The sequence below is a fragment of the Anolis sagrei genome, chromosome Y (genome assembly GCF_037176765.1).
Source record: "Anolis sagrei isolate rAnoSag1 chromosome Y, rAnoSag1.mat, whole genome shotgun sequence".
Lineage (NCBI taxonomy): Eukaryota > Metazoa > Chordata > Lepidosauria > Squamata > Dactyloidae > Anolis > Anolis sagrei.
The window spans coordinates 25,001,245-25,022,280 of NC_090035.1; the positions used below are offsets into that span (position 1 = coordinate 25,001,245).

At 44.3% G+C, this 21,036-nt stretch overlaps 3 protein-coding genes across 3 annotated transcripts; 2 read left to right on the forward strand and 1 right to left on the reverse strand.

Annotated features, from left to right (window-relative positions):
• The first annotated feature begins 25 nt into the window (after positions 1–25).
• LOC137095475 (glycerol-3-phosphate phosphatase-like) lies at positions 26–4,618 on the forward strand. Its single transcript, XM_067462193.1, is given in 3 exon segments — positions 26–601; positions 603–1,093; positions 2,540–4,618. Coding segments are annotated over 3 exon segments (1,113 nt in total). The 5' UTR covers positions 26–305; the 3' UTR covers positions 2,866–4,618.
• An 88-nt stretch (positions 4,619–4,706) lies between these two features.
• Positions 4,707–13,557, forward strand: LOC132781545 (BRICHOS domain-containing protein 5). Its single transcript, XM_067462194.1, has 6 exons — positions 4,707–6,715; positions 7,352–7,483; positions 8,400–8,552; positions 9,578–9,685; positions 12,058–12,211; positions 13,101–13,557. Exons 1-6 carry the CDS (start codon positions 6,677–6,679, stop codon positions 13,193–13,195), a joined length of 681 nt encoding a protein of 226 aa, XP_067318295.1. The 5' UTR covers positions 4,707–6,676; the 3' UTR covers positions 13,196–13,557.
• Positions 13,558–14,105: 548 nt separating this feature from the next.
• Positions 14,106–20,650, reverse strand: LOC137095477 (target of rapamycin complex subunit lst8-like). Its single transcript, XM_067462195.1, is given in 8 exon segments — positions 14,106–14,506; positions 14,966–15,129; positions 15,915–16,039; positions 16,145–16,297; positions 16,397–16,472; positions 16,867–17,047; positions 20,357–20,408; positions 20,522–20,650. Coding segments are annotated over 8 exon segments (999 nt in total). The 3' UTR covers positions 14,106–14,387.
• Positions 20,651–21,036: the final 386 nt, after the last annotated feature.

Below are 21,036 nucleotides of genomic sequence, written 5' to 3' on the forward strand. Positions count from 1 at the left end.
AAGCAAGTCTAAAGCCCTGAGGCGAATTGAAGGCACATGAGAGAGAGCTAAGGAAGGGAGGGGAGGTCTTGAAGCTTCTCAGATCCAAGGAAGGGAAGTCTTGAAGCTTCCCACCCAATGGAGAAGCTCGGGGGGCGGGCTCTCGCGGGGACTTTAACCAACCGGTGTCGTCGGACACTCTGAGGAAAACTGAAGGCAATCTTAAGGTCTAGGTTCTTGTGGGTTTTTTCGGTTTTTTTCGGGCTATAGAGCTCTATATGGCTCTATAGCCTGAAAAAACCCACAAGAACCTAGTGATTCCAGCCATGAAAGCCTTCGACAATCTTAAGGTCATTTGCGAAAACTCTCGCCCAATGGGGGCGCTCGGGGGGCGGGCCAGGAGGCGCCTCAGCCAACCGCCGTCGCGGGCGCCTTCTGAGGCGCTTTCTTCCATCATGGCGGCAGCGGCGGGAGGAGGAGGAGGAGGGAAGCGGTGCGTTCGCTTGGACCCGACCCTGGCGCCTTCGGTGCTCTCGGGGAAGGAGGCGGTGCTCTTCGACTGCGACGGGGTGCTGTGGCGGGGCGACACCGCCATCCCCGGAGCCGCTGCGCCGCTTGGAGGGGGAGAGCAACAACAAGAAGCGGCGCCTGCTCTGCTACGTGACTAACAACTCCTCCCGGACGCGCGAGGCCTACACGGAGAAGCTGCGGCGGCTGGGCTTCCCTCGGGCGGAGGCCCGGCAGGTCTTCGGCTCCGGCTTCTGCGCCGCCCGCTTCCTCCGCGCGGCCCTGCCTCCCGGGGAAGCCTCCTCCGCGTACGTGCTGGGCGGGCCCGCCTTGGGGGCCGAGCTGGAGGCCGCCGGCGTGCCCCATTTGGGAGCCGGGCCCACGCCGGAGCCGCTGTCCTCGCCCTCCGAGTCCCCCGCGGTGCTCTTCGGGACCCGCGCCGCGCTGGACCCCTCCGTGGGCGCCGTCCTGGTCGGCTACGACAAGCACTTCTCCTACGGGAAGCTCTGCCTGGCCCTGCGCTACCTCCGCCGCGACCCGCAGTGCCTCCTGGTCGGCACCAACCGCGACCACCGGCTCCCCCTCGAAGGAGGCAGCGCCCTGCCCGGTACGTGGAGCGGGTCACGCACGGAGCATGCGCAGACAGAGCGGGAGAGAGGCGGGCACACACACACACACATTTCTAATATTTATTATTTACTAGCCACCCCCTGCCACGCGTTGCTATGGCTCAGTCTGTGTATGTGTGTGGTTTTGCGCATGCGTTGTAATGTTTGGGGGGGGGGGGGTGGCTTTCTTCTGCTGTGTTTTTCAGTGTTTCGTTGGCCTGATAGGTGTATTGTGTCCAAATTTGGTGTCAATTCGTCCAGTGGTTTTTGAGTTATGTTAATCCCACAAACGAACATTACTTTTTTATTTATATAGATTTATTTAAAACACTTATATTCCATCCTTGTCACCCCAAAGGGGACTCCGGGCAGGACACAACATATACAGGAAAGAGAAATCTACCCTCAGAATGAATAGCCACTTTTGGAAGAGTCATTATCAGGGGGAAAGGGGTCTCTAATAATAATAGTAGTAGTCGTCTTATTTTGTGCCCGCTTCTCCTCACAGCTTGAGGTGGGTTACAGCATTACTAAAACTTAAACACATAATCGTTTTAAAGCACTCTGTAAAATACATACTAAAATACACAAAACAAAAATTAGGCACATAGTAGAGTTTAAAATAAAGCTTTCTCCCCAATACTTGTTTCCACAATTATTTATTTATTTATTTACTTCATTTGTATACCGCCATTCTCAGCCCTAAGGCGACTCATAGCGGTTTACAACAAGCAAAAACAAGGCGAACGATCAAGGCAAAAATTCAATGCGGCATCAACAAGCCACATTTATCGAACTCCAATTATCAAGGGACAGAAAGGGAGGGGAAATCTGAACAGGGCACAGATAGCAAAGGAAACAACACAGGGGTGTTGACCTTTCCATATGCTATCCAAAGCTTATGTTTGTTACCTTTTGCTTCCTGTTTGTTTGGGGGTACCGTTCTGTGCATACTGCACCTTTTGTCATGGCCTTGGGCTAGTTCAATAAACTATTTGATTGATTGCTCATATATGTGTGTGTGTGTTTATTAGCCCAAGTTAAAAATGTACCTCTTCTGACTTGCATGCAAATTCAGCTTAAGAACAAACCTACAACACTTATCTTGTTCATAACTTGGAGACTGCTTGTGTGTGTGTATATATTTTTATATATACACAAAGCCTCTGTGATTCCAGAAGCTCCCTAGACTTAAAGACGTTTCCACTACTTATAAATGCAATGGTTTGCATCCCTCCGTTTCACAGAACTACATAGAACCAAGGGAACTTGTCCAAATTTCCAGCGCACCCTTACCATAATGGCACAAATTAACGGAATGGAAAAAAGCTTCTATGTCTAAAGGATTTGGCAGGGTCTGTAAGGGGGTTCTAAGTTTGTCCTAGGTCCACATTTCTTTCTCAGAGCATGGCTTGGTGGTTGCTTACTTTTTCTTCTTCCTGCAGGCACTGGCTGCCTTGTCAAAGCAGTGGAGACAGCAGCGGAGCGGGAGGCCTTCATCGTGGGCAAACCCAGCCGCTACATCTTTGAGTGCGTGGTGAAAGAGTTCAACATCGACCCAGCTTGCACTATCATGGTGGGCGATCGCCTGGACACAGACATCCTCATGGGTAACAACTGCAGCCTGACGACTCTGCTGACCCTTACGGGGGTCAGCACACTGGAAGAAGTCCAGGGCCACTTAGAAAGCGACTGCCCTGAGCGCAGAAGCCTAGTCCCTGATTACTATGTTGATAGCATAGCTGACCTTCTTCCTGCCCTCCAGGATTAGAAAAGGGAGGTTTCCCAGCTTTTGAAAGGTCTTTCCCCCTCCACCCTTGAGGCTGGTTGCACAGAGCTGCTCCTTGCACCTTAAGATGCTTCTTGTGCATTATCTGTTTACAAATTCCTTGTAAGAATGCACTTTGAATAAAAAAGGGAAGTGTGTTGTGTCAGTCAGTTTTCAGGTGTTGTGGAAGAATCCAGTATGTCTTAAAGGTTTTTGCAGTGCTCCAGTGTCAGGGAAGAATCTTGCCCCATTGATTTGAAGAGTATTGGGTAGGCTACTGTTAAAACATTCCACTGTGGTTTATTTCTTTTTAGTCTTGGGAAATTCAGGGAAACAAATAGTTTGAGGGCACTTGTCCTTGCCTGATCCTTACAGCTTAACTTTAAGCTTGGTTTTAATGCTTATTCAGGTCGCAGCTCTCGATGACCTGATCCTGAGGTGATGTCAGGAAAAAGGAAACCCTTTGTTTGTCAGGTGGTCTTGTTGTGGCCCTCTCCTCACTCTGCCATTTGCACTTGCTTAATATGCAAAATGTGGATGATTCTAATGTGTTTTGTGTATACCCCTGTGAAAATGGGTAAATATATGTAATGACAAAAAGAGCTTCAGATGTCTATTTTAAAAGCGAGATGTCTATTTTAAAAGTGAATATAATATATTGAAAATGTAGTTGTATTAGTCAAAAGGGATATAACTGATTATTTCTAATATATCTTCCTCACATTCTTTTGCACATACCAAAGTATCATTAGAACAATCTGCAGGGCTTAACACCCTTTTAGGGAAGAATAGCTGAAGTTTACTTGATGATTTCTAAACCGTAGTTGTGTTTGAATTATTTGCTAAATGGTGAAACAATAGCCCTCATCCTTCCCTCCATGCTTCACTGATGCTGGTATATCGTGGCTGAAAGAGTAGATGACTTTATATAAGGGGCACCTTCAGGGAGAGTCCTCTAGTGTAAACAGGTGCTCAAAAGCCATATTGGAGTCAGTACTCATGAAGCAGCAACAGTATCAAGTCCAGGGTTTCCTGCTAATATATTATTTCTGTGTTGGTGGAAGACACAAGAAAAATTCCTTGCATATCTCTTCTGGTAAAAATTGACATTTACTATTCTGCCTTTTAGGTTTTCAATTAATATGATGAACTGCATTTTTTCAGCTGCATTAAATACCAGTCTTCAGTTTTGCTCTGGTTGCTCTGGGTGTCAATGTCAATACCTTAGCACTGTAGATGTAAGGTTTCAAAGCAGAAAATGCCATGCTTAGCAACCAAGAGAAGACACTTAGCAGTACTTTGTTTTGCAGGACTAGTCCAGATCACTTTGACCTTGTGTGCAGGTGGCACCTCCTGTACTGAAGACACTTGAAACATGTTTGAGCTTGCTACTGTTCCATAAAGCAATAATTGTATAGTATTGGCATCCACTCTGTCCTTATAATTTCTCTCCCAACTTCTTTTTTTTTAGTTTACCAAACTTGTTTGTAACCCTAAATGCTGTTCTCTGCTTTCTGTTGTGGACCTTTTCCTGTGCAATTCTGGGAGTATCAAGGAATGTGTCATTGATTATGAATGTTTTGACCCTCTCAGTGGTGGCTCAGGCCTGCTTGCACACAGCGGAATTGTCATCTCTCTAATGTTCTGTGCCCTTGTTGTGAAACTGTATTATGGAGAATGACCACACAGTCACTGTTGTGGCATTAAGGAACACCAGTCCTATACTTCAGTCATATTAAACAGAAGTGTCACTGGTTTTCTGTGTTTGTCATTTTTTCATTTTATGTCTAGGAATTTTACAAGTTGCATTGCAAAATTGTATGGTGGGATTGCTAGTGTAGGATTACTGAGAACTGTAATTTGGGGAGACAAAAATAGTCAGGACAAACAAATAATCCGGGTTCTTCCACTTGCCAGGTTCCTTTAGTGAAATATTTTATTAGAAAAAACACTTCAGTAAAATACACAGTGTGGTATAACTGCTATATTTAAACAACTTCAGTGGCTTTTGTTGTCAGAGTGTTGTTATGCTGGATGAGTTAGTAGCCCTGCATTGTTTAATGAGTGATGGTGGTGAAAAGACCAAAAACTTCAGGCAAATTACAAAGGAGTAGGGGATATATTATATTTGCAGAGATATCTGTATTTAAACTTGTTGCGTGCATTTGAAAACTTCAGCTCTTCAAACACGCTGCTGCTTTCCTTAAAACAACTAGCCATTCTAAAGAGCTAACTGTTTATTTCCAATTATGAAACTGACACCGCTTTTCTCTTTCTTGTTGAGGAGCATGAAAAGGGAAGTTGAGCCACAGCAGAGCTAAAGCAGAATGAGTTTCTTTCTTGCTGGGTCTCTGCCAGGAGGAAATGAGCCCAGGCTTAACCTTTGAGGCATGAAGCACACAGTATGCTCACTTGAATTCTAAAGTCTGGGAATGTGGCATAAAAGCATTCTTCTCTCTCTTGCCTCCCCTGCCCCCCTCTTTTTCTTCTCCCTTTCTCTAATGGGACTCAAGGAGGCACTGTGATCTTTTGCCAGACAAAATAGCTTAGAATCAAAAGATGGCAGGTGCACTTCAAGCAAGGAAGGGTATTCATGTTGACAAGCTGACATCTTTGCCTTGCCCCATATCTTGGGAAAAAGCATAATTCAGAAATTCCTTTGGGTCATTTCAAATACCATGGCAGCCTTACATCAAGCATATTTTAATGATATGTGAAAGACATCACCACAGCTTTCCGGTTTCTTCTGAAGGCTTTCTGCTCCATAGCTACATTCTTACTAGTCTTCTGACTGACCTGTTCAGTGTGGTTACAAGTTTTTAGTGGGGAAAAAATCCAGACTTTAAATGACTGTCCTATTCAACTGACCAAAGTGACACAGCTCCTTGCATTGGATTTTCTTTTTAAAAGCAAACCTATCAGTATTGTTCATCCACTTTAATTGCCAGAAAGCAGATAGTACTTGATTTCCCCCTCTGACTTTGCTTTGGCATTCTTATATGAAGTGGATTTGACAGTATCCAGCAGAAATCATATTAATGAGACTGTTGAGCCTGGAGCTTTCACAATATTGATGGGCACTGAGCAAATATAGGTTCTGTGGTATGGGCTTTTTTTCATTTTGTAAAGCCATCTCTTATCCTTCTATTAGTCTTGAGAGAGAAAGGAAGAAAGGAAGTTATTTTCACAAACTTTTGAGTGGAGTTTGGCTCTTCAGAAATGACAGCTAACTTTATTGACATCTTGTAATGTGAAACATTTATATCTAGGTTTGGATAACCCATTCACCTTGACATTACTATTTATTTGGGAGAGCTGTAGTCTCATGTAGTGAAAAAACACTAGAAATTTCAGTCCCTACTTTGGAAGCAAGACCAATAAATGATATTGGAGTGAATATTCCTGTAACGGTTGCTAACATCCCACCTGAACAGAGGGTTGGGGGCAAGCTACTCTTTCTTGTTCTGCATCTATGGGGGTATTTAGGGTGTGTCCCAGCAGGCTAAGGCCCTGTACAAAGCCCCTGATTGTGTTCCTCATGAATGCTCTGTCTGTCTGGAAAGGAAGGGCAAAGAACCCATCGTTGTGCCCAAGACAGCATCTCTCTGCAGCCCCACTTCCCTCCCACTGCTGTGGGAATCTAGAATTTCACTTCCACGTGTCTCTCTCCAAACTGAGGTGCCAAGGTGCGCTTCTTTGACCTGGCCTTTGTGGGAAGATTCTCATGTTTCCAGCTAGATTCGGAGGGCCCTGATGATGCACAACTCCTGCATTGTCAGAAGACAGAGTTGGAGGAGTCAGGGCTGCACCAGGAATGGAGGAGCAGGCCGGGGGCCCCGCCACCCCTTCACTAGTAAGTACCTTGCTCTTCCCCCCTCTCCCAAAAAAACCCCCTCCTGGCACCTGGAAAGTATTTTTACTTTGGTCCTCCCCATTTCTTTATCTCTCCCACCTTTTTGTTTAAAGGAATCAAATGATACACAGAGTTTGAGTCAATCTTCCTCAAGGGTTGCTTCTTATTCCATATGAGACAGATGCATCTTGCATGTCACATTTCAGGAAACAAAATATGCTGGGCTTTCCTGCAAGAGGCAGCTGAAAATGGGAACTTGATATGAGTGATAACACTGTAGAGTATCTGATCAAATTCATACAAGATTTTGTGTTCCTGAAGGCTAAAGATTGCCAGGATTAAAGAGGAGGTTTTGCTTTTCTTTTACAGTCTAGGGAGCTTGGACATATTCTAGGAAACCAACGAATCACTCAATCATTTTATTTATATCCCAAGAGAGGGACTCAAGGGGACAGACATCTAAAGCCTATTATTTGATCCTGGTATTGAACTAATAGATTAGGCATAGACGTTTTGAAACATGAATTCACAAAGCAGAGGATCTCTCATTGTACTTGTGTGGGATGCTGCCAAGAGTAACATTCTTAGTATGATGTTTGTGTTTCTCTAATAGATGGGTTTCACCTTGGTTCACAGGAGATGGTTCCCCCAACAGAATCCAAAGCCCCTTCCAGAATATTCTGGGTCATCCTTTCTGTCATTCTGGTCTGTGGATTGGTCTGCATCGCTGTGGCAGCAGCTCTCAGCTTGACCCAAACTTCGCTCAAGGTAAGACTTCGGCTTCATTACTGACTTCATCTCACTGTTATGTCTGTTACCACTTTGCGCTTCTCAATTAATTGTAACAGTAAGAATTTATATACCTCCCTAGGAATAAGTCCCCCAGTAATTATGAGCTATTGGAGACCTAGAGCAGATCTGGAAGGATGTGTCAAGTTCCCCCCCCCCCCCCCCCCTCCAATTGCCTAACAGTAATATACATTCCAATTAGTAATCCTTAACTGAATTAAATGGCACTTGTGGTGTGCAGCCAAGTGTGACTTCCTCCCCTTCACGACCATATTTCTGTATTTGTATTTCTGTTATTTTTGTGCCCTGCCATTCATTTGTAAATCTGCCCTAGTTCTTAGGCAGGAATAGCAGGATTAATTGTTGATCTCTGTTTGCCAGTAGCTCAGCAGAAGGGTTACAATTTTCTGGCTTCCATTTGTTAGCCGATAAACAGCATATCTCTCCGGCTTATCTTCACGACTGTATCTCCCCCAATGAACCGGTGCAAGCTCTAAGATCTACCAGATAGGCTCTTCTTTCGCTCCCACCACCGAGGGGAGGGGACAAGAGAGAGAACCTTCTTGGTATTGGCTCCAGGTTCTGGAATTCTCTCCCCAGGCCCTATAGTCTGTATTTTGCAAAAGTCATTGCCTTGCCCTCGAATCTGATCATGCCCACTATTTCCGGTTACTTGTTGAAGTCTGTTGATGTATTTTTATGTTTTTACTCTTCTGTAAAATTGTTTTAATTATATTGTATATATTGTATATATGTTATTGTTTTAGCTTATAATCCTTGTTTATGCTGGGCTTGGTCCCTGTGTAAGCCTCTCTGAGTCCCTTCGGGGGAGATGGTGGTGGGATATAAAAATAAAGTTGTTATTATTGTTGTTGTATTATCATCATCTTCACAGCCCCTTGTGCAGGTGGTCCGGCTAAACTTTCAGAACCAACCTGGGTCCCAGATGAACCAGTCAGCCATCATCAACAAGTCCAAGGATACAGTGACTTACTGTGTGACTTCCCCAAGCAACCAGACTTCAATGGTCTTGTTTGATCGCAAGAATGTGAGTCTCTTGGTTGAAGTTGCCCTTTCCATTCATAAAGTGACATATATACGTTGTATCAAGCAGAAACCTTTTAGAAAACAATATATATAAAGTATACTTTTGTGGTCTCCAAGGGCAGTGACCATAAATGGGATATAATAGAAAAACATTTGTTTTTTTTCTTTATAGCAAATGACAGAATAGGTCTGGAATGCACAGGAATTTATATTTTTGGGAATACATTTCAAGAGCAATATGTTTATGTATTTCTTAATAAAATATTGATATCCTACCTTCTGTCTAAATAACCTGAGGGCAGCATAAGATAAACTAATGAAATGTAACATAAAAATAAGAGGGATATTTAAAAGTGTCCACAAATGAACAAAGCTACTTTTAACAGTGTATCGGAAAAGTTTGCTCATTGCATTTTTGTTATTTGTTTTTTTATTTAGTTGTAATCCTCTTTCCTTCAGAGGAAGAGTCATTGTTTGTGGAGGGAGGAGGGAAGGTACATTTCTCCCTGTTATATGGGGTCTTGAGACAGCTAACAGTAAATATAAAACAATCCAAAAATAAATAAAATAGAATAAAAATTCATTTTTACAAGCATGCTGACATTTCCTAGGTTTGTGCCAAACCTCTTGCCATAATTGTTAGAATGTAAAAGAAAATTGCATTTAAACTGAAAGCTTCTGTCAAAATGCCTTTTAAAAGCAAAATTTGGAAGTATAGAAAATATTACTCATTGCTTTAGAATGTTGGCTCTATCAGAAGATAAGACTTGAAAAGGCAAGAAAATAGAAGGAAAAGAGGAGTTCTTCATTGCAAATGGAGAGATTCAATGAAAGAGTTGGCCTGGGGTTGTAAGACCTGAACCAAGAGTGACTTGGACACCTCTCATTCATAGAGTTGCCTTAAGTTGAAGCTTCCAAAAGCAAAAAGCCAAGGGAGCCCTAAGCTTATTTCATAGTGAGTGGTGGAATACCTTTATTTAACTCTCAGCCCATGAAATCCCCAGTCCACCATTGTTCTCTCCTCAGAGCTACGTCTGCTACAAGCCCATGGGACAACGCAGCTGCTACCTGCGGATGATGGATGCCTCGGACCGAGAAACTGTGCAGATGTCCTTCAACCTATCCGAGGACAGGGTAAGCAGCCCTGGGCCACTAAACCCGCTCTAATCCTCTTTTCTTCAGAGGAAGAGTCATTGTTTGTGGAGGGAGGAGGGAAGGTACATTTAAAGGGACAGGGTATATGCTACAGGTAAACATCCATTTAAGAAGCCCTCCCAAGAAAGTCCTACGCTAGGATCACCATAATTTGGGGCCAGTTTAAAGACATGCTGTAACAATAAACTTGATACCAGCAGCATGTCATTCAAAAAGCCTTGGTACACCTCGCTGGCTTGCACACCAATTTACTCACTTTTCTGATGGTTTTATAACTGGACAGGCTCTCTCAGCCATGGAAATTGATTGCATGATCTCTGGTAATGTCTTCACTTCAGAGGGGGGCAACAGCAGGCTCCCTCTGAACAAAATCTTAACTTCACCTGGGTGTCACCAAAAGATAAGATGACTTGAAGGCACACAACCATGTTTGGGCTGAAGGTTAAGGCCTGGTTTGCTTTCCAGTCTGATGGCTCAAGCCCAAACACATCTCTCTTTGGAATTGACATGATTTATCTTTAACCTGTGACTGAGACTAGTAGGTATTAACCAGGGCTGCTAAATATAACCTCTCTGTGTGGGCAGAGGCCATATATCTCTGAAGAACAGGTGTTGCTTCCTCATAATGGATGAAAAGCCATCCCTGTTGTCACGCTCTCGTTCTGGGAGGAAAAAATGCTTTAATCCAGCCAGGAGTTTCTTCAGAGTTATCTTCCCACCACGTCAAGTGGTGTTTGGCATTCACAGAGAGGCAGCAGACATTTCAAACACAAGGAAGCTATATTAACCTTTTGGAGCTCTGCATGATAGGGACGGGAGGGGTATATGGCCCTTCAAATGTTCTTGGAATTCAAGTTCCCAGCATCCCTAACAAAACAGCCCATTGCAAATAATGCTGGGAGTTATTGTCCAACAACATCTGGAGGGCTACATGATTCCTATCTCTAATGTAGCATCTTAGGACCAATTTCCACCTAGAACTTTACCTAAAACCCTATTACATTTGGGGGTATCCACACCAAATGGTTACACCACTTTGGTACCACTTTAACTGTCAAGGTTCTGTCCTATGGAGTCCTGAGATTTGTAGTTTGCTGTGGAGTATGTAAAACCATATCTCAGAGAGCTCTGGATTCCCCTGAACTGTACCAAAAATGATCATTCGGTGGGGATTTTTAAGTACCTCTCCCCAAGTTATAAATCCCAGGATTCCATAGGAAAGGAGCTTAAAGTGTTATAAAGGTGGTATAAATGTGCAATGTAGACAGATCCTTGGGGATACCATATAGATTGGAGACTAGGGCACTTAAAAAACCTGCTTATTCCTAGCTGTGGTTACATAAGGGGAATCTTTGTGCAATTGTGCTGTTCAGTGCACTACTTTACAGTGCCATGTTCCCTCTCTGCCTGGGATATTATGTGGTTGGCCAAGGCAAGTGAGTTTCTCCTTTCCCTTTTACCTGAAGAAATGTCAGAAGATGTAAAGGCTAGAGCTCAGAGAGGGAGAGAAAGTGCTCTGCCTGGCGTATGGCAGCATGCAAACAAAGATGCTTTTGTCAGCTGCCGAGTTTCTGAGTAATGATGTATAACAGCCCTTGAAACAAAACATTTAAGGCCTCTTCCATCAAGAGTGAAAGTGGAGGTTTGATTTCAGGAAAAAGAAAAGGCCCTGTTTGCCAGGAATGTTTGCACAAGCCCCCTGGGAGGGAACACAAGGACATTTTGGCTGAACCGCTTCTGATTCCATTTGGATCAAAACTCTGCCAGTACTTGCAAGAAGGTAAATCAGAGGAAATGCAAGACACCCATGATCTTGCTGCCTCCCTAACTCTTTCTCGACTTACAGATCTCCAGTGAAGTGGATGGGCTGTCTGTGGCTTAGAGAAACATCTTCAGAAATAATGCTGTAGCTTCACTGACTTTCTTAGTTTGTTAAGAATTCTAGAGGTGGTCATCTTGGAGCAACATGCAGCCTGCTATCAGTTCTTCCCCATCCTTGTTCTTCGCCATCAACTCAGCTTCCACTTGTGCTGATCCTCTGAAAAAGAGCCCTGTTCTTATGGTTGTGTGCCTTCGACATATGGCGACCCTAAGGCAAACCTATCAGAGGAAGGAGGGAAGATCCAAACACAAGACCTGGAAATAATGAAGGGGAAATCAGTCCCAAATGGCTCTGTGACTATTATGCGAGGAACACAAATAAACCAATTTTGCCACCCAAAAAATCAGAATGTGTCTGTTATGCAGTGAAATGCAGTAATGATTGACATGGGGTGAGCTAAGGAGTGCAAGGGCACAAGGCTTTTGTGCCATGGTGAAAGGACCACGTTGCCTTTCTTTCTTCTTTCCAGGTGGACCAGGTGCTCTTTCCCAGCAGGAGGACCCAGTACTACCGGGAGTTCCTGGAGATTGTGCCAGGGAGGCCAGTGCGACTGGAGGAGGCTGGGGAGGCTGTCTGGGCTCTATGTGAGCAGGCCCCCATCTACTGGGTAAAGAGGAAAGAGGGTGAGTTGGCTGGAGGCCATCTTGGGGCATGAGGAAACAAACAGTTGGTGGGACCAAAGGGCTAGGTAGAAGAAAGCCAAGACTTTAGTTCAATATAGCTCTTGTGCGAGCAAAGGACATTTCTAGGGGCTGCTTTTAACCTGGTGATACAACAGTTTTCCTACTGCAACTGTCCTTTGGGAGATTTTTCCATCCACTAGGGTGAAATTAGATTTAGACACTAAATTTGGAGTTCAGTTGTCAGCAGCAGTAGTCAGTAGTCAGAAGCCTGCCTCTTCTGCCTAACTTGCACTTGTTGCGGGGGAATAATTACAACACAAACCCCTTTATATTGTGTGGATGCTACAGAAGGACCTGAAAACTCCTCAGATGTTAACCCTCTACCTTTAGGACAGGCTTGGGCAAACTTCGTCCCTCCAGGTGTTTTGGACTTCAATTCCCACAATTCTTAATCATCGGTAGGCTGTTGGGAATTGGGGGAGTTGAAGTCCAAAACATCTAGAAGACCAAAGTTTGCCCGTGCCTGCTTTAAGAGCTTCCAGATGCACACACTTTGTCTCATAGACCTCCACAGAAACAACATAGCTCCTTGTGAGAAACCCAGAAGAGTATCGGAATGGTTTTTATTGTGAAGTTCACTATTGTAATAATTTAAGAAACTCAGTAATATAGTAAACTAGGCCTCCTGCCTCTTAGAATCTGTTATAGCATTACAAATGTACAGCTACAATCCAGAAGAGTTTTTTGAAATTAAGACAAAATCAGCAAATGGGGATTGTTCTGCTTCAGAGCCTGCTGATATGGGGTCTTTCTGCCAGGTGCTCAGCTCAAAGCTGCTTCCCAAAAAAGGACCTCTCCCACACTTGTGCTCCTGTTCCCTTCCTTGCAGGCCCTCCCAAGCAACGGCTCATCTACCTGTGTATCGACATCTGCTTCCCAAGCAACATCTGTGTCTCCATCTGTTTCTACTACCTGCCTGAGTGAACCTCCCAGGAGTCTGGCCTCCCTCTTTGCCCCTGCTCTTCTACACTTGAAAAAAAAACCCCTCTCTGCCTATTTTATGATCCAATATGGGCTTGAACCAGAAGAGCAATGGCACACAGAAACAGCTGTGCTGTATTGCAGTCTTTGTCAGTATATGCGTTTTATTTACAAAGAAGTGTTGCCTTCTACTTGTAACCTGTAAATAACCATTGTTGTCTAGAAGTAGCTGCACTGATGGGGTAGAAAAGGCACCCTTAAGCCTGCATCATATGTGCCTTACCATGTAAAATGAAATCTTGTGGGTTTTTAAATACATTTTGTACACAATTGTGTAACGAAGTAAAAAGCACAAAATGAGGAAATGAGCCCATGCAGCTATTGTGTTACCAGGAAAAGTGAGAAATCAACAGTTCCTTCCTTCATTTGCAAATATCTGAGTGTGTTTCAGGAAAGCCGAGATATTTCTAAAGAAAGAGCAGCTCTATTCAGTCAGTCAGTATGAAGAGAACAACACAGTTGGAAAGTGAATAGTGGAACCATCTATATGCAATAGGAAGTGCTTATGTTTTTCATGGTTCTGGGCTGTATGGTGAGATTACGTGAGAAGTGATATCTTTCTTTACCAAAAAGAGAGCAATAATAGAAAGGGATGATGCTAGCCTGCTTCCACTCCTTATCATGAACCTTGGCTCTTCAGCCTGTCTTTAAGCATCACGTGTGCCCTATTCTTTGGTAGACTGGTTCAACATGCAGCCAATTCTATGGGACATCATAATCATATATGCAATTCCTTCAAGAAGCCACTTTTCTTCCTGCAACAATGAACTTACAGCCCCCCCCCCCCCCCAAAGTGACAAAACCTGTGTGCAAATGCTATGGAGCCTTTTGGAGGAGAGAACAGCTTCAACTGGAGGGAAAGCGGCACAAACTGAACTGTTACACAAAACACACTCCCTTCTTATAAGTTCAGAACCAAAGTTGTTCATGTTGCTTATGAAAAGCCACCGCTTCCACAAGAAGCAAAATCTTAAAGCTGCTGTTGTTTAGAGGGGGAGTGGGTCTCATTCCAGGTAGAAGGTATGGAAGTCAGCTACGGTCCTGAGGCTGCAGGTTAGACCAACATTTGTCGCTTTGACCCAAATGACAGTGACAGAGAGTCTGAGAATTCCCAGAGTGTCCTTTCTTTCGCAGCTCAGCCCAAGACGCTGTCGTTGAAAGCGAGGCAGGCAACAGCCTTCTGGTGCCCGCTGTACTCCCTCTTAATCTCCCCTGTCTCCACACACCAGAGCCGGGCTAAATTATCTGAGGAGGCTGGGAGGGAAAGCAGGAGAAAGAATTGTGAGAGGCCAATATTCAGTTCAAACAGCAACCTCCTAGCAAGAGACAATTATGTTCCCCTCAATCAAGTAAACACAACAAATTATATAGCCATTAACAGAAGCAACTCTGTGAATATAACCACTTCCTTTTTTAAGCCATCAAACCTGGCAGCCCTCTTGAATACAGTTACTGCAAAGCTACAAGTTTCAGCACTGAAGGGAAGCCTCATCTGCAGAGAAGGCAACATCCTTCTTTTGTCCACCTTACATCAAGCAATTTTACCCTCCAGAAATATTTTGAATACACAAAAAATCCCTCTTTTGAACCCTAGCATTCAGAATTCTTCTGCCAAGGGATGGGTGTTGGGGCCATCATATTTTCCTTATGTTTTCAAACTCTGGTGCTAAGAGTAGTATCTTATTTTCCTGCCACTGAGACCTGCTCCCTCACCCGTGACAATGTACTGGGAGTCTCCCGAGAAGGCGCAGTCTCACATCCATCTGCGGGAGGTTTCCCCGGGATTGTTGCTCTTGATGCTCAGCTCCGTCATGAGGGAGAAGTTGGAGGTCCTCCAGATCTTGCAGGTTTGGTCAGCAGAACAAGTGGCCAGAACCCTGGAAGGAAGAGAGAAATTAGGAACCTAAAGCAATTGCTCTGAGCATTTAATACACACAGTAACTTCAAACTTCAGCCTCTCTACACTCTGAATCAGAACGGGCAAAAAAAAGCAACCAAGTTGTTCATGGAGGTTTTGAACAATAGTTGGATAGCTGTTATTTGGGAATTCTTCGATTGTGGATAGATTGATAATCTTGTAGAAATCCCTTCCAACCCAACATTTATGAAACATCCATATGCAGGGTGCTCCTAGACCAAGCATTTAACCTGCAATCGCCTTGCTTTAAAGGCAACTGCAGCTTCCATTTGGAACCTTCCAGTGGCTAAAAGAGCATGCCTTGGCTCAGTCTTCATTGCCAAAGTGGGATTCGAACCCTGGTCTCTCTGACTCACCCAACTCTGATTCTTCAAAGAGCTAATTTGACCAGGACATCTAGTGAGTTTCCATGGCTGAGTGGGGATTCGTATCTGGTCTATTGAATTTGTTACCCACCTGTCCTAATGGCCTGAGCTGGGGCACAATAGAAAACAACACATAAGAATTCATATATTAAAAAAATTAAAACAGAAATACTAAATGTAAAATTTATCATTTAAAATTGGCTGGGTAGGCATTTAATTGTGTTTTAAAATACAACAGTCCACCATTTAGGGGCAGATGATAAAAAGAGCCTCGGGGGACAGAGTCACAGGCCAGCACTCAAACCACTGGGCCACACTGAATCCCTCAGGTTATTCCAAGGGCAAGTGAATGGACAATGTAAAAGCTCTGCTAATTCACGTGGAATCTGGACTGAATTTGCACTGGAGGGCATAGCGGTTGTGGGCAGGGATCTTGGTTTTGGGAATGAGCTGTGTCACCTCATCTCCGATGCCGCCAGTCAGGTTCCACACATAACAGTTGCCCTGCAAGAGACAAGGAACACAGAACATAAGGGGTCCAGTTTCCAATATACATTGAAGATCAAACAAAAGGGCAAGCGGGATAATAAAGTTCCTCTTCGCACTGACCGAACTATTGACAGCGGCCATGTAGCTGGCATCGGGGTCAATGTGGACGGAGTTGACTGAGACCTCGGGGTCTGGGATGAGCTGCTCATTGTGGTCTGTCTTCAGGTCCCAGATATGGATGGCCCTACTCTGGTCTCCGACAATGAGCTCCGCCTGAGAGACACACAAATGGCATCAACAGAAAAGGAAAAGGAGGAGGTGTGAAATGAAGGAAGGGCCTCATTCTCCCATCACTCTGGAACAAATAAATACCTGATTGGGATGCAGGCAAACACAGTTAATGGGTCCGTTCACCTGGAAGATGCGCTGGCACTGCAGGTTGCGTGACCTGGAAAGCAGAAATCAGTTCCAGACGGGTGAAGATCAACAATCCATTGGATATATTATACCCAGATATAATATACATTATAATGTGTGAAGGCAGAGGAATGCAGCACATTTGCAGAAGTGTGCCCTCTTGGGTCCACACCGTAGATCTAAAAAAGCATTGGTAACTTGCATTCCATGCTCTGTGCCTATTTCACATTTAATGACGTTCTGCACTTGGAGAAATCTGGTATTTGTAGTCTAATGAAGCACTAGAACTCTTTGGGGGAGAATTCTAGCTGCCCCTCCTGAACTGAATAACCTATGGTCCTGTAGCAATGCTAAGCGGGATGGCAGTGTTGTGCAAAACACCCATCAAGGTTAAGGCTAGCAAGGAGAGGAAAGAGGCCACAAACCGGAGGTCCCAGATACGGGCCATGCAGTCTTCTCCCCCAGTGTACATCCAGCGCCCGTCTTCATGGAAACCCACTGAGGTGATGTTCTTGCTGACTCCGTCATAGTTGATGACCGGGTTCGGGTTGTTGGAGTTCAAGTCATACATCCGGATGTGCTGGTAGCCTGCAGAAGAGACACCATCTCAGCTCCCAAAGGCCTGGAAGTTATTTATTATTTATTAATGCCAGCATCACAAATAAGAGGGTTCAGGAGCAATTCTACTTCTTCGAGAGAGGCAGCTATAAAAAAATTAGAGATATATCGAGGCAGGGTGGACACCACGATCACACCTCTGCCCTTCTGTATATAGCGTGGAACCAAAGGCTGAGCCTAGTGACCGAAGTACTAGATAGAAATATAGCTGCCACCACCTCAGAATTGCCGGCCTGAGGAACCAAAAGGGTGTGATTGTATAATAAGTAAAAGAATGTTTGAGCACTTGAACTTCAATGGCTGACTGGAGATTAAAACCTGTGTTGAGAGAGTGATTTCTGGGGGAAACGAATGGATTGAGGCGAACAACAGTTGAGAGTAAACTAATAAAGAGTTTATTTTAACTTGAGAATAACAACAACTCGTTGGAATTGAGTGGTACAAAATCTTGATGCAGTTGCAGCAACTTGGTTGCTTAAACACAAACAGTTCTCTCTGACAGAATAACTTTTATATCTGAGAATCTCTTTAAACCACTGTTCCACTATTAGACACAGTATTCCCTGGGATACAGACCCAAGACAAATGGCAATAAGGTATCTGTGAAACCTTTACAAGGCTCACTAAGGCACACCCCTCCTTTACTAGTTCTCTCTAACTCAGTAAAGCTCTGGCTTCCTGCCTTCCCCTTATTCCAAAACCTCAGAGATTCTCTAAAAGTTCTCTCACTTCTCTCAGTTCCCTGCTCTAAAAATCCAACTCTCTCTGTCTCACTCCCAGACACTTCTCCCTTCTGTCAGATAAGACAGCTCCTTTCCCTCCATTCAGCTGACTCCACCCCTGATTGTTACACCCAATCAGGAGTCAGCCTGACTCCTCCTCCTTCTTTGCTCAACAACCAGGAGGCCAAACACTGCCATGCAGGCTTCGGCCTAGCCGACTAAAAGGTAGTTTTATTACAGCAGCCATTCTCAAAAACACATAATTATTGACACAGGGTGCATCTACACTGTAGAATGAATGCAGCCTGACATTGCTTTAACTACAAGGGCTCAATGCTAATGAATTCTGCAGATGTATGTTTATAAAGTCTTTCATCTTCTCTGCCAAAAAGTTCAAAATTACAACTCTATATTTTTGAGCCATGGCAGTTAAAGCAATGTCAAACTGCATTTGTTCTACAGTGTAGAATGATGCACTTGAAGTAGGTCATGAATGATTCAATCTCTATAACAGGGGTCCTCAAACTAAGGCCCAGGGGCCAGATGCAGCCCTCCAAGGTCATTTACCTGACCCTCGCTCAGGGTCAACCTAAGTCTGAAATGACTTGAAAGCACACAACAACAACAACAACAACAATCCTATCTCATGAGCCAAAAGCAGGCCCACACTTCACATTGAGATACTAATAAGTTTATATTTGTTAAATTGTTCTTAATTTTAATTATTGTATTGTTTTTAAGTGTTTTTTGCACTACAAATAAGATATGTGGTATGCATAGGAATTCATTCATGTTTTTTTTCAAATTATAATCTGGCCCTCCAACAGTTTGAGGAACTGTGACCTGGCCCTCTGTTTAAAAAGTTTGTGGACCCCTGCTCTATAAGGTGGACTTCTAGCACTACAAGGAAAGAAAGTAAAACATCAAGAAACATTGACTCTTTGACAAAATATTTTAAGAATAAAACTATACGACTAGAGTTGACTCGGTGTTCATTTACACCAGCGTTTCTCAACCTGGGGGTCACGCAACCCCTAGAGGGGTCGCCGGGTCATTTCGGAGGGGTCGTGGTGCCATGTCCATTGGCCCCGCTCCCTCCACCAGGCTGCGCAGTGCTGCCTCGCTCGCCTGGCTGTCGCCAGCTTTCGCCGTTTGCCAGGCCCCATGGGTGGCGCGAACCAGGCAAGACCCTTCCCACCAGGGCAGGGCAGGCTGTGCTGCCTCCCTCACTCACCTGGGTTGTGCCGCCTGCCGGGTCTGGCAAGTGGCAAAAGCCAGGAGAGGAAAGCAGCACCGCGTGGCCTAGCCTTGCGGGTATCCCCTCGCCTGGCTTGCTCCTGCAGTAATTCTATCTTCCTATGTGGCAGAAAGAAGAGGCTGGACTACATGACCTTAGGGGTTCCCTTTCAATTGTATGAGTCTTATAATACTACATAATAATAACAATACACTAATTCTATATTCCTGCCTGGTATAAAGGAGGGGGCTGGACTAGATGGCCTTTGGGGGTCCCTTCCAACCGAGAATAATAATAATAATAATAGTAGTAGTAGTAGTAGTAGTAGTAATGTATAATAATAAAATAGTAACTCTTATTTTCCTGCCTGGCATAAAAGAGGGGCTGGAGTAGATGACCTTTGGGGTCCCTTCCAACTGAGAATAATAATAATAATAATAATAATAATAATAATGTATAATGTATAATGTATAATAATAAAATAGTAACTCTTTTTTTCCTGCCTGACATAAAAGAGGGGGCTGGACTAGATGACCTTTGGGGTCCTTCCAACTGAGTCTAATAATAATAATAATAAAATAGTAACTCTACAACTCCCAAATGTCAAGGTCTATTTTCCCCAAACTCCACCAGTGTTCACATTTGGGCATAATGAGTGCTTGTGCCAAGTTTGGTCCAGATCCATGGTTGTCTGGGTTCACATTTGCTCTCCAGATGTAGGTGAACTTTATCTTTCCTAAATCACTGCCAACCCCCTCCAGTATTTTTTTGTTGGTTATGGGGGTTCTGTGTGCCAAGTTTCGTCCAGGTCTTTCATTTGTTGGGGGTCTCAGTTGTCTGTGGAAGTCAGAGCTGAATCTGTTGAAGGTACTGCAAAACCCATCATCATGTTTTGGTGATTAATCTCTATGCTTTAATTATGTTCAATTTGTAATGATGAAAATACATCCTGCATATCAGATATTTACATAACGATTCACAACAGTAGTAAAATTACAGTTATGAAGTAGCAATGAAAATAATTTTATGGTGGGGGGAGGGGTCACCACAATGTGAGGAACTGTATTTAGGGGTCACGGCATTAGAAAGGTTGAGAACCAATGATCTACACTGAGAAGGTAATACAGTTTGGCACTATTTTAACTGCCCTGGCTCAATGCTGTGAAATCAGTCATGCACCTGTGCTTTTTAGCAGCAAAGGCCAAAAAGTAGCACTGAGCCACAGCGGTGAAAAGTGGTGTCAAACTGTGTTCATTCCAGTGTAGATGCTCCCTTGAAAGCATGTAATAAACACACAAACTATGCTACACCCATGTTGTCTGCAGACGGCATCCTTACCGGCTGCAGCGATCATAGTCCGATCTGGGGTGATCTCCAGAGCATTGACCTGCTGGCAAAAGGGGTTAAGGGGCAAACAGAAGGCAACCCTATCCAGCCCTCCAAAAAAACCCTAGGAAGGTTGTAAAGCCCAGTATTCTGCCTTCCCATGCAGCCAAAGGATACAGAGTCCTGGTGCTGGATGGTCCAGGTGCAGATCCCGCTGTGGGCCTGCCAGAAGAGGACAGTATGGTCATAGCCAGCGGTGGCCAGGATGACTGGGTTGCTGCCCACGGTGCCCTGCGTGGTGTTCATGCCTCTGTGGCCTGGGGAAACGTCCCCACAAAGGTCTTTCTTACTGGACCCCAGTTTTCATCTTCTTTATGGCTCTTTCTTTCCTTCCTCTCTGTTTCCTTCCTACACCTTCTCCTCCTTCCTTTCTTTTTTCCCTTCCTTCCTTTTTTCCCCTCCCGCTTCCTTTTTTCTTTCTATGGTTTTCATCATACACCATCTCTGCTCTTTTCTTTTTTCCTTCTTTCCTCTCTCCCGCTTCCTTCATTACTTTTTTCTCTTCCTTCATTCCTTCCATCCTTCTTTCCTTCATCTCCCCCTCTTCCTTCCTTTTTCTCTCCCCTTTCCTTCTCCCTTTGCTTTCCCTTATACCTTCCTTGCTCCTTCCTTCCTTCTCTCCCACTTCCTTC

What these genes read in the sequence shown, in the direction of transcription:
- LOC132781545 (XM_067462194.1), top strand. Translation starts at nt 6,677, where the DNA reads ATGGAGGAGCAGGCCGGGGGCCCCGCCACCCCTTCACTA. An exon ending in TGACCCAAACTTCGCTCAAG is followed by an intron (nt 7,484 to 8,399) that starts GTAAGACTTCGG and finishes TCATCTTCACAG; the next exon opens with CCCCTTGTGCAGGTGGTCCG. An exon ending in TCTTGTTTGATCGCAAGAAT is followed by an intron (nt 8,553 to 9,577) that starts GTGAGTCTCTTG and finishes TTCTCTCCTCAG; the next exon opens with AGCTACGTCTGCTACAAGCC.